This window comes from Coptis chinensis, chromosome 3 (assembly GCF_015680905.1).
Source record: "Coptis chinensis isolate HL-2020 chromosome 3, ASM1568090v1, whole genome shotgun sequence".
Classification (NCBI taxonomy): Eukaryota; Viridiplantae; Streptophyta; class Magnoliopsida; order Ranunculales; family Ranunculaceae; genus Coptis; species Coptis chinensis.
Genome location: NC_141458.1, coordinates 80416607 through 80429176, shown reverse-complemented (window position 1 = coordinate 80429176; position 12570 = coordinate 80416607). Strand labels below are relative to the sequence as shown.

General features: G+C 39.5%; 1 protein-coding gene and 1 long non-coding RNA gene across 14 annotated transcripts; one reads left to right on the top strand and one right to left on the bottom strand.

Annotated features, from left to right (window-relative positions):
- The first annotated feature begins 228 nt into the window (after positions 1–228).
- LOC147511029 (uncharacterized) lies at positions 229–10705 on the top strand. Of its 13 annotated transcripts, none has more exons than XM_086602872.1 (9): positions 231–385; positions 454–562; positions 662–758; positions 1199–1530; positions 8149–8180; positions 8269–8675; positions 9788–9971; positions 10073–10108; positions 10209–10705. In XM_086602872.1, exons 7-9 carry the CDS (start codon positions 9868–9870, stop codon positions 10339–10341), a joined length of 273 nt encoding a protein of 90 aa, XP_086458998.1. In that variant the 5' UTR covers positions 231–385; positions 454–562; positions 662–758; positions 1199–1530; positions 8149–8180; positions 8269–8675; positions 9788–9867; the 3' UTR covers positions 10342–10705. The 13 variants fall into 13 exon arrangements, 8 of the variants coding, with proteins under 8 accessions (XP_086459001.1, XP_086459002.1, XP_086458998.1 ...); XM_086602874.1 differs by having other exon boundaries at positions 8149–8184; positions 8573–8675; XR_015219163.1 differs by lacking the exon at positions 1199–1530 and having other exon boundaries at positions 229–385; positions 8573–8675; positions 10212–10705.
- Positions 1548–8136, bottom strand: LOC147511030 (uncharacterized). Its single transcript, XR_015219166.1, has 2 exons — positions 3965–8136; positions 1548–3380 (listed from the first exon to the last, which is right to left on the bottom strand). It is a non-coding gene; the product is annotated as an uncharacterized LOC147511030 (long non-coding RNA).
- Positions 10706–12570: the final 1865 nt, after the last annotated feature.

The following is a 12570-nucleotide window of genomic DNA, read 5'->3' as shown; positions in this document are numbered from 1 at the left end:
AATATAGTTTTACATATATATGACTATGTAAAAATATATTTACATATATTCTGTCAGGTGTGGGAAAATTTTCAATCCCAAAAGTTACTATGTAAAGAAATTTTCAATCCCAAAAAGTAAAAAATGAGATAAGATAAAATGGGAAATAAAAACAGACCAGATTTTATCTATTTTTTGGAAAATATGGAGATTATTTAACGAGACCTAAATAATAAGGAGGTTATGTGATATGGGTCGGGAGTTTATACTACCGAGTTAGAACCAAGGGCTGAGCCTCATTTCTTGAATTTTATTGTCATGGTTAGGCACCAAAATATAAGGACCGACACTGATCTATTGATTAATCACACGCGTTCAGAACTCCTAAAGTTTCCTTTAATGACCGGTATTAAGTGTTAAATGTCCACTTAGATTGATTATTATTATTATTATTTAACTCTATGGTATTGACAGGGACGCTGTGTGTGCATTAAGCAAAAGGCACTTACCAACTGAAGTGGTCTGTAGAACTTACTGATCAAGCTGGACTGAAAGCTCAGTTGGAATCTGAATCAGATTACCTGTATGAAATTTTAAGCATATTTCGTATTTTTGTCTTGTGAATCTAGTTTTATTGTTTCTTCAAATAATTTTAGTCTAAAATGTCACTATAATGTGATAGGGGGTTGATGCAAGGCCTGATGTTTCATTCAATGGCGAAGGTTCTTATTGCTAAGAAGATGTACAAGGAGGCGCTAGATGTGCTCGCTATTGAAGAGGTTAGGATACGAATTCATATCAGTAACATCAGATTATTGAGGTTGTTGTTATGATTTTTTTTACTATTCTCTAGGAAGTTCATTTTTGGGATTTGTGTTCTAATTGTAAAAGATGTGTTGGTATGTCTAGTACAAGAAACATCTGATAGAGTCCTCCTACATGCCACAATTCAATGGCTTGCAAAGATATTGATTGAAGTGCGATGAGAGAGTGTGATTTTAAGTGCGATAGGAGTAATTTGTCTTAAGTTCCCCCTGGTTATTTTTTCCACCTTCTCCGCCTTTTCCATCTAAAAGTTTGTGGTAAACAGCAAGCTTGTCCTTTTACAAGGGTAAATATTACTATTTTAAGTAAGGTTTTGGAGGGTAATCATCCGAGCTATTTCGTTGAATTTCTCCCTCTTCTTACTTCTGGTATATGTTGATTTCGTGATATGAAGCAATCAATGATTCTGTCCTTGGAGTTTCCTTGGAGACTCAGGAACGGCCGAAAAGGAGGTGACTGCTAGCAAACCAAGTGGAGCCAGGATGGTAGGAGCTACTCAATCTTATGCCTCATGACTCGAGCGAAGGTCGGTCGGGAGGTTGATGCATCTACACTTCCAGAACCTGAATGGCATGGAGATTACTCTACCATTAGAATCCCAAAACCAGAAGTGGATAAATGTGTTGAACTGTACAACTTTTCTTGGTGGGAAGATTGGATCTGAATAAGATCAAGTTGGAAACCATAAAGGAGTACGTTGCAACTAGATGGAAGCCTGAACAAGAGGTAAAAATTATACCTTTGGGTAGGGGTTATCTTATGTTTAGATTCAAGTTGGAATTTTTTTTTTGAGTATGTATGGCGACAGGGCTCATGGATGATTGAGAAACAATTACTGAGGCTCAACAAATGGAGTCCCATCTTCTCCATTGACAAACATACTCAATCCAATGCCTTGGTATGGGTGAAGTTCCCTTGACTTAGCCTAGAATGTTGGGAAACTAAAACTCTAATGGCTTTGGAGAGAGCAGTAGGAAGACCAGTGCAGTTGGATAACACAACAGCAAATAGGACTACTGGGTACTATGCTATGGTTTTGTGTGATATCGACCTTGCACAGAAGCTCCCAGAGAGAATTTGGGTGGAAGTGGAAGGTACTGACATTAAGTTTTGGCAGAGAGTTGAGTTAGGCAATTTGCCTAAATTCTGTACACATTGCAGAGGGGTTGGCCATTTTGTTGCAGAGTGTAGACTCTTGAAACAAGACTTAGCTAAAACGAAAGCAAAGGAGGGAGCAGTGGACACAACCGCTAAGGGAGTTGCGAACACTAATTCCAAGGATAAAGTAGTGGTGGACTTAGCTAAAACGAAAGCAAAGGAGGGGGTAGTGATTGCAAAGAGGTGAAACGTCAACTCGACCAACAGAAGATGTTGCACCAAATGAAGCACAAGGTACCGATACAGTTGTAACTGTTGTGACTGGGCTTGAGGCTTTCACAAGGGATACAGAGACAGTCATGGAGGCAGAAGTAGCAAGTATAGATGCTGGGAAAGGCATTGAAGAACAGAACGTCACTGAATGGGTCAACCAGGAAGACGCACCTATGGTGAATGTTGCGGTACAAGATATAGTTGTCCATGAGAATGAGAACATAGTGGAGTCGATAAGACTAGGAGCCGTTTTACCATCAATTGGTGATCCACTTGATGTGCAAAACCCCTTCAGCTCTTTGGGAGGGGAGGAAGCAGTAATAGAACGCAGAACCAACTCCTCTTGGAGGCTGCTGCTGTAACTGAGAAATGGGGTGATAGGGATGATACAGAGGTGGAGAAAGAGACCAACACTCCTCTGCCTACTAAGGAAAAAGGCAAGAAAAAGAAAGGTCAAAAGAACCAGATAGTTCCAGCTGAAGCATCGGTTACGACGAGAGCTCAAGCACAGGTGCAACTAACCCCTAATCTTTCTTAATGAGGATTCTCTACTGAAATATTAGAGGAAGGAAAAAACATGTAGCGGTTGGTAGATTGAAGGAGTTGGTAAGACACCACAAGTTTGATGTCATTTGTTTGGCTGAACCCATGGTGAAACCAAAACAGGAATCAGTAGTAACTCTCGGTCTAGATGCCTATGAGAAATTGAGAATGGATTTTTGCATAATGATGAAAGTGACAAAACTAATAACATTTGGGTCATTGCTAAAAGGGGAATCGTGATGTCACTAGTCATGAAGTCTCACCAGCAGATCACAGTGAGGATTGGGGATACTCAGATTTCTTTTGTGTGCGCAAGAAGTTTAAGAAGGCTGAGCAGTCAACTATGGATAGAGATGGGTCAGCTCATGACCACCCCTCCATGGTTGGTGGCAGGAGACTTTAATTGTGGCTTGAGTTATAGTGAAAAGAAAGGGAACACCCCCCCCGAGTGGACTGTCGATGGAGGAGTTCTATGGAGCAATCAATTCTTGTGAGCTGATGGAGATTGAACACACAGTGATGATGACTTGGTGTAATCGTCAAAATGGAGCTGCCAGAATTGTTTCCAAAATTGACAGAATGTTCATGAATAATGCTTGGGCTGTTGGTAAAACCTTTGGGTGATGATATCAGAGGTTTGGGGTTCGAACCCCGCTACACACCTACACACTGCGGACCCGACATTTTTCAAAAATATAGGATACGGATACGTCATGGATACGTTTGAATAATATATATATATATATATATATATATTATATATATATATATATATATATATATATATTTCACCAAATTCAAATTAAAATGGCAATTCTACTTCATAAAATGACCAATTCAAACACATTTTTGTATAAGTGTATAACACCGCAAGCAAATGCCAACAAAAAGTTCAAAACAATACAATGGATTTGTCAATCAAGTTGTCCAACTTTAAGTCATTTTCTACATCTTAATTCACTTCATCTTTATTCTCTTGCATCTCTTCTTATCTTGGATTTTATTTCACTTTTTTTTTTTTCCAAAAAAGTTCCAAAAAAATTTGTGAGATTACTATTTTTTATCCGCCCGCGTATCCCCGCCGTATCCCCCGTGATCGGAAAATAAAAATTAATTAAAAAATCGATACTCCAAATTGCGTGATCCGACACGTATCCGGGTATGCGATCCGGCGATCCGATCGGGATCGTGTCGACACCGGATACTTCACCCATATAGAAGTATCCGCGGCTTCATAGCTACACACTATCGAAGTTATCGATCTCTTTAAAAACAAGCTTGCCCACACATTTTTTTGCAGGTGCTGACTAGCAAAGTTGGTAAAACCTTTGGATGATGATACCAGAGGTCTGGGGCTCGAACCCCGCCAGCATCAAAGAGTTACTGATCTCATTTAAAACAGGCTTACCAATAAAAAAAAAATGTATGCAGGATGGAAGTATAAGGTATCAACCCGGTTAGGTTCTAACCACTCCACTTTGCATGGAGCACATTCATAGACCAAAACCTACCAACGCACCGTTTAGGTTTAATAAATGCTGGATTGAATACCCAACATTTATGCAAATGGTCTCAACTAGTTGGGTCTCAGTCTACTCTTGGTCCTCCTATGATAAGAGTCATGAAGAAACTGCAAAGGCTTAAACAGGATTTGAAGGTGTGGAGTTGTCAAGTCTTTGGCAATCTGGATCAGAATCTGAAGAAAGCACAAGCTGAGTTTGATGAGTTACAAGCCATAGCTGATCTTCAACCTGAGTGTGATAGGCTAGGCCAAGAACTATGTCAGAAGGAACAACTCTCGAATAGAGCAATGTCAGATAAAGAGGTTATGTTGAGGCAGAAATGTAAAGATAAAGGAGTTACAGGAGGGGAGAGAAACTCAGCCTACTTTCATGCTCTATACAAGGTCAGACAGGGGCAGTCAATGAATACAGAACTTCAAGACGATAATGGCATACAGTTATTGGACCTGGACAGCATCAAGACACACATTGTGGAGTTTGACACTAATAAGTTTAGCTTCCAACCGGTGAGTTATGATGAGGAGTTAATGAGTGTTATTCCATCACTTGTTAATGAGGGGGATAATAATCAGTTATGCATGCTACCTAACTTTGGGGAGATACAAGGAGCAGTGTTTGCCACGAATGTGGACGGTTCTCCAGGGCCAAATGGATTTCAAGGATGCTTTTACCAAGCTTTTTGGAGTACCATTAAAGTGGACATATGCTTTGCTGTACAGTCCATTTTTGTTGACCCCAGAATTCTGCAAGGTATGAATGCAAGTTTCATTACTCTGATTCCAAAACTGAATAATGCCACTAAGCTAGGTCAGTATTGACCAATTTGCATGGGCAACTTCATGATTAAGATCATTTCAAAGGTGTTACAAGTAAGATTGAACAAAGTGGTGGATAAGTTGATTTCGATGGAGCAGACAGGGTTCATTAAAGGAAGGAATATTCATTCTAATATTGTCCTTGCCTCATAAATGATCAATGAACTACCAAAGAAGAGATTTAAAGTAGATATAACTCAAGCTTATGACACTAAGCTGGGATTTTTGCCTCTGAGCTTTGAGTAAATATGGGTTCTCCCTGACTATCATTAAGTGGGTACATGCACTGTTGCGATCAGCTAAACTCTCTATTTTAGTTAATGGTGAACCTGTTGGATTCTTTTAAGTGGGGAGGAGAGTTAGGCAGGGTGACCCCCTTTCTCCCAATCTCTTTGCACTTGCAGAAGAGGTTCTGAGCAGGGGATTGACGGATTTGAGATTAAGGAATAAAGTACAGCCTATGGTAGTGGTGAGAGGTCATCCCAGTCCAAGTCACCTACTGTTTGAAGATGATATCATGGTGTTCTCCAATGGAGAAATGAGGGGTCTGAAGAAGATCACAAAATTGTTCCAGAGATACCAAGAAGCAGCAGGTCAAGCAATGAACAAAAGCAAAAGTAAACTCTTCATGGGAGGGATTGCTTTAGGCAGAAGAAGAGCTATCACCCAAGAACTGGGTATAGAGGAAGGGGCATTGCCAGAAACTTATCTTGGAGTGCCTATTTTCAGTGGAAAGGTCACTTGGCCTGGGGTTTGCAATCTCTTGGACAGAATAAGAAAGAAGATGTCTAACTGGAGGGGTAGACTCCTATCTTTCAGGGGAGAAGTATTCTTATCAAAGCCGTTTTGTCAAGCATCACAGTTCACAATATGTCAGTTTACAAATGGCCAGCTAGGCTCGTTAAAGAAGCAGGGAAACCAATGAGGAATTTCCTATGGACAGGGAATCCTGCAGAGAGAAAAAAGATTAGAGTGAGTTGGGACAAAGTATGTAAGCTGTGTGAGGAAGGTGGACTGGGCATTATGAGATTGAAGGAGATCAACACTTCAATGCTAATGAAACTAGCATGGAGATTCAAATGTGGTACTGATGAGTGCTCAGAATTCTTGAGAAACAAGTTCTTGACTAAAGATGGAGCTGTGATACAATATTACAAGAGGTCTTCTGTGGTCAGGAATTGAATGGGGCCTCGAGGAGATTAACACAAGAAACCAATGGTGTATTGGTAAAGGGGGGAGAGTGGACATCTGGAGGGATAATTGGGCTTGCAAGAAGTCGATTCAAGATGGGCTTAACATGTCGGATGAGATGTTAAAAGGGTGCAGATCCAAGGTTCTGTCTGTTGTTACTGGAGGTGACTTAAACTGTCCCGTTGAGGTGCAAGTGTTAATCAACAATGCAGGACTGAGCTTGAATAATGTGGTTAGAAATGACAAGGAGGATACACTAATATGGTGTCCTGATATTAAGGGCAACTTCACAACTAGTTCGGCTTTTCAAGAAATCAGGAAAAGAAGAAATGTGGTGAGTTAGCATAAGAATGTGTGGAACAGGGCAGTTCATCCTAAACTCTCTGGCACAGCATGGAAATTATTTCATAATTCAGCTGCAACAGATGTGACAGCCCAAGCAAAAGGAATTCGTCTAGCCTCTTGATGTCCTATTTGTCTCAATCACGTGGAATGCCTACAGCACCTCCTGTTTGAGTGTCCCATGGCAGTGCAAGTGTGGAATTGGTTCCTGGGTAAGTTCCAAGTTTCGAGGTATATGCAATGATAGAAATGAGGTGATGGGGAAAGCAGCACATCAAAGTTCAATTGTTAAACAGTTGTGGAATGCTGCTTGTATTGCGACCATGGTCATTCTATGGAAACAACAGAATAAGGCGGTGTTTGAAGTGTCTAAAGCTTCAGTTCAAAGATCTCAAATGCTTATCAGCAGACAAGTGCATTATGCATACCAGCTCTCAAATGGTCACATGCATAATTCTATTGAAGATATGCTGGCGCTTAGAGAGTAGGGACTGCCTATAAAGTATGGACCAGCAACCAAGTGCAGCCAATGTATTTGGCTTCCACCAGCGGCAAATAAGGTTAAGATTAGCACGGATGGGGCTGCTCGAGGAAATCCAGGTATGGCACGAATTGGGTCTTCATTCAGAGATAAGATGGGAAATTTCCTACTCATTGCGGGCAAAGGTTGGGAGTTAAAACTAACTACTGGGCTGAGTGCATGGCAATAGTAGAAAGTGTTGAGATAGCATTGTCTAAAGGGTGGAAAAATATCTGGGTAGAGTCCGATGCAGCAACGACGGTGACGGCTTTCAAGAGTGATTCACCCCCATGGCAACTCAAAACCAGGTGGAAGGAGTGCATAAAGAGAAGTGACAACATAATGTTATCAAACATTTGGGGGGAGGCCAACCTTGTTGCCAATAAGGTGGCGGCAACAAAGAACGAGGGTCAGAGATTTGAATGTTCAGGAAGGCCACCATGGATTTATAAATGGGAGGTCCCCTATCAATACTTCTTAAGATTTGCCTCGACTTTGAGCAAATGTTATAGTTGAACAAAGCACTTTTATACCGTTCTTTTATTTTTAATATATCATTAACTTACCAAGGAAAAAAAAACGGAAAAAAGGCTTGCACTGGGCATTAACACCTCCTTGAACCTTCAGAAGTTCTTCATTCGTTGGATTTTTCCTCATATGTTTCTTTTGAATATCTGGATAGTCGAGATAAATTATTATTGTTAGTTCTTGATGTCTTTTGTGGTATCGACATATCCATGTTACTGTGGTTGACTATTGTTATGGATTACCTAGCAGTTAATTAGGCCATCGTTAGGAGAAATCAGGATACTTGCTTACGAAATACTGTAATATACACTTATAAAAATTAAGCGTTATAAAAAAGGAAGGAATGAGAACAATTGGAACTTCCTTTTCAATTTTATTACTGGAATACTATGTATAGGAGCCAGTTTGTGATTATTTTGTTAGGCATGTTGGTTATAGAGAAATCATATTTTGTTATGTAGTTCGATGCAATACAGAGGGTCCTAAGCCACATTGTGTTTCTGTTTTGCAGAAGGCCTTTTCCCGCTGTGATACTGAACTTTTGTATGTGAGTCGAGCAAATTTTTGTCAATTTTTTCTCTCTCTCTTTTTCTTTTGCACCATGACATAATTTAGGTTTTTAATGACCCAGAGCATTGACAACATCCCAATACTCCAAATAGACACAGTTTGGTGTTATTTCATGCTGCGGGACATGAAATGGCTCTCCACGGCTGGTGCACGGCTTGCAAAAGCTAGAAAAGGGCTTCAGTGGTCTCATACTGAAGATCTGGCCCGTTTTAGAGCACTGGAAAAAGATTGTCATCCAGAGCTGGCTTTCTGAGAATTTATTTCCCAATTTACTTTTTCAAATGCTTGTCATTGCAGTATTCTGCTCTTCCACCAAAGAGGCTTGGACTTATTGCTATAGTTGATACCCAATTTATATATGATAGGTACGTCAGACTAGAGCTCTTGGAAGGGGTTGTCGCTTATCATAATCGACGTTTTGACAAATGTAGGAAGGCGTTGACTTCGGCACATTCTAAATACCTTCAGGTTTATTTTTTATTATTCATCCTTTATAAGAACTTTCAGAAACTTCTTCCTGCCAATTTGATTGGTTAGATTGTTACTTTAGAATGTCGATAAGTCTTAAAAAAAAATTACATGGGATTAATTTTGCTACACATTCATTTGGGGCTTACTTAACGAGGAAGTAATACTGGCATGGGCTGTATTCCACACATTAATATCCCTCTTTTAACATGGGATGTATTTTACATGGTCCACCATATCGAGTAACCCTCCTAGGCAATTGAAGAGGCTCGAGGATGTTCTGTTCAAATTACCCAGAGTTCTTGCTTGAATACAGTGTGTATAATCTATGAAACAGTTTTAAGCTTGAAACCGAACTGCCAAAAATATGTGGTGTTTAATGTGTACGATACCTATGTTTCAACTTGGGTAACTAGCATTTTACATACCTGAGATGCTCACTTTGGTACATATTGCACAGGTCTCCTTTTCTGTGTCTCATATCTAAATCGCTACCCCAAGCATGGTCTGCACATGCTTGGTGTTAACACGTTTAGACCCTAATGGAGGAATGCTGTGATGACTCATGCTTCCTAAAGCTCTATGATCCACACTGTTACCCCAAGCTTGTTCTGCATTACCAAGGTCTTAACCTAAGACAATAAGGGCTAACGGGCAGGGGTACAGTTACATATTAGTCCAAATGAAATCTAGGAGCGAAAGCAGATCCCGCCACTTAGGTTATTACCATGCTCAGTACACCTTATGCATTCCTGTTGCACGACTCCCTTCTATAGCTGGAACTGATTATCCCTTCTACATGCAACAAGTTTAATAAGCAAACTTAAACCTATAGTAACTTGCAGTGCTGAAACAATGCGTGCAGCAGGTCTAGTTCTGTGTACATTGACAGTCGTCAAGTAACTTGACCTCTTAAATAAGGAATTAATCATTTCGTTTGGATTATCCTATTAAGTATATATTTTCCATTTAGACTCATTTCAATGCAGTTTGGTAATGTTGGCTCAGTATTTATGCAAAGCTTGTGCTTATAGCTTTTGATGGATGAGAGTTGCGGCTATAACTGAATGCTTTTATATCTTATCCTTTTCATTTTCCATTAACATCTGCAGCTTCAGGTCCAATATGAAGACTTATCAGAGCTTATGAGCACAGGGGCTACAATGAACAGGAAGCAAGGAGGGCACTTAGAATGAATAATCAAAATGTTGACCTTGCTGTTAAGTTTCTCGTCATGCAGAAGGAAAAGGGAGAACAAACATTGAAGGAGGATAGTCTAGGAAAAAGCAAAATCATGTTGGTCAAACTATCTGAGATTCTTCAATAATTTTTTACTATTTAGATGTCGCCTTTGTTAATTTAATTGATGAGTGTAACTGAACTGCTGAAATTTTTAGGGTACACTTCAAGAAACCTCTGGATCTTGAAATCAGGTAAAAGGCGTCTTCTACTTCAAATAAATATCGATTTCCCTTTGAAAATGATTGGTAATTTGTGGCAGAAGATACATGCAATTAATACTTTTTCGTATAGCAGGTACAAGAAGGATGTTGCTGTGGAAGCCCTGCAAAGGAGTGAAATTGGACCTCTAAGGGATGTGGATGTTGCTGTAGAAGCCCTGCAAAGGAGTGAAATTGGACGTCTAAGGGATGTGGATGTGCTGTAGAAGCCCTGCAAAGGAGTGAAATTGGACCTCTAAGGGATGCGAGCGATACTGAAAATATGGAACCACGAGATGTGGAGATGGAAAGAGCAATTGCAACCGAATTAGTAGGAGATTCATTGTCAGACTATGACTTTGAAGTCACAGAAGAAGGAGAAGCTATAACAGAGTACTTGGCATTGCTTGATATTGCAAGATAGAAGTAGAAACTCTGCTATGAAACCATTGTCTTCTAATATGCAAACTGGTAAGCAAGGTTTTCAGGTTTCCACTTTTTGTTTAACAGTTCTGATTTGGGTACTTCCACATTGTAACCGGCCATTGGCGTTTCGTAAATTACATCAATCCAACTCATTGTCTCACCCCACCCGTCAAAGTGTCAAAGTATCATAGTTTTGATTGAACTCATTAAGTAGGAATACAAAACGTAATACAGATTTATCATCATCTATGCATTTACATTAAACAATGTCAAATCAACGAGAAAATAGTCAAAACACATGTACACACAATAAAAATAAGAAAATTACTGATGACTTTATCCTCATTGAGGGGTTGTGACGCCTACCACTGTACTGAAAGCGATTCACCACCCTAAAACCAGTCGTGGTTTATTCCTCATCCTCCTCTTCATACCCGCCAGAATCATCACTTCTTCTGATAGAGGCACGTCTTCTTCTTGTTCAAGGCGCTGGGGTTGAAGCAACTTCTCCCTAAGTTTGCATCTCCTCTCTACCAAAGCAGCTTCGTCATTATCTTCCACTTCTTCCTCCAACTTTTCCTTTTCCTTCTCTATTTGTCGTCGAATCAATGCATGTTCTGCTAATCTACGTAACCTACTATCCTCGCCTACTATCCTCGACGTGTTCTGCTAATCTACGTAGCATGCTCTTCTCGACATCTTCCTAGTAAGAGGACAAACAGTTTCCCTTTCAACAATCTTGCTATATCTCCCTTCTTCTTCTTCTTCTTCTTCTTTTCAAGTCGTTGCCAGGCCACTTTCTCTTGATAGGCATTGTGGCGACCGACTATTCTTTCTTCCGAACAACTTTCTATTCTACACCCACCACTACTCCTTTTATATTTTTGTACGTACGAAGAAAATCATACTTGAAATCAAATTAGAAACTCTTTCTATATTCAATTAGGAGACCGGATCTTTTCCGCCCGGGTGTAAAAAAGAGCCTTTTACACCTTACAAAATTATATTGACACCTGTCTACTTATTTAACCCCAAAAATTTAGGCAACTAACAGTGTTAGATAAAACCAAAAAAAAAAAAAAAAAAATCGGTTACAAATTAGGAAGATTCCGGATGTGGTTTATCTCCACACTCTCTCTCTCGGAAAGTGATATTGAAGTAAGAAAATAATCTAGAACAGAGAACAATATTCTTTCCGTTTTTCACTTTTTTCTCCGAAAAAACGAAGAATCATCTCTATTGGTATGTTATTCTCACTTTTTTTTAACAGATTGCAATTATATACTTGTATTTAAGCCTTATAATTTGTCCCCAAAAAATTGCCGAAAAGGTGAAACTCCATTTGTATTATGAAGTTGCCAGTTGAATCAATTTTTTAATTGTTAAAACTGGAGCTACAGGGCAGACTCTTGATGAAGGAAGAGCCATAAATCTTTCTCTATCAGCACTTGGGGACGTTATTGCTGCTCTAAAAAGAACTCGTGGTCATGTACCGTATAGGCAAGTTCTCAGCTGGGTTTTATCACTTAAATTAATTGTTGTTGAATTCTGTGTTAGTGGTGATGCTAGAAGAGTTGTGACATTGATATATTAGAGACACAAAGAAGAAGACCAAAGAAGACTAGAGATTGATTAGGGTTAAAGAGTTCTTAGGTTGAGAGACTGTTCTCTACCCAGAGTTACATACTTATACTAAAACTAAAACATGATAATAGAAACTACTAGATATGGATGTCCACACTTATAGAAACATGGGACTATCCATATTGGGCATATTCTAATACTCCCCCTCAAGTTGTAATTATGCAAACTATGCAAATTACAACTTGGATTACAAAAAAACAAAAGATAAGAATACTGCTCCCCCTTTCCCATAAAACTGTATTTAGTTGAAGAACTCGAACAACTGTTGAGACGTTCTGGAGCTGAAACTGTCGGTGTAGGCAATGACCTATCCTGAATACTGAAGGTGTACCACATTCACAAACTGAAACCATAACACCGGTTTGATGGCGCGCTACTTGGCTGCT

Coding starts and splice junctions, on each gene's coding strand:
- LOC147511029 (XM_086602876.1), top strand. CDS start 9,868: ATGAATAATCAAAATGTTGACCTTGCTGTTAAGTTTCTCGTCATGCAG. Junction 9,972..10,072: donor CTAGGAAAAAGCAAAATCAT/GTTGGTCAAACT, acceptor TGAAATTTTTAG/GGTACACTTCAAGAAACCTC. Junction 10,109..10,208: donor CCTCTGGATCTTGAAATCAG/GTAAAAGGCGTC, acceptor TTTTTCGTATAG/CAGGTACAAGAAGGATGTTG.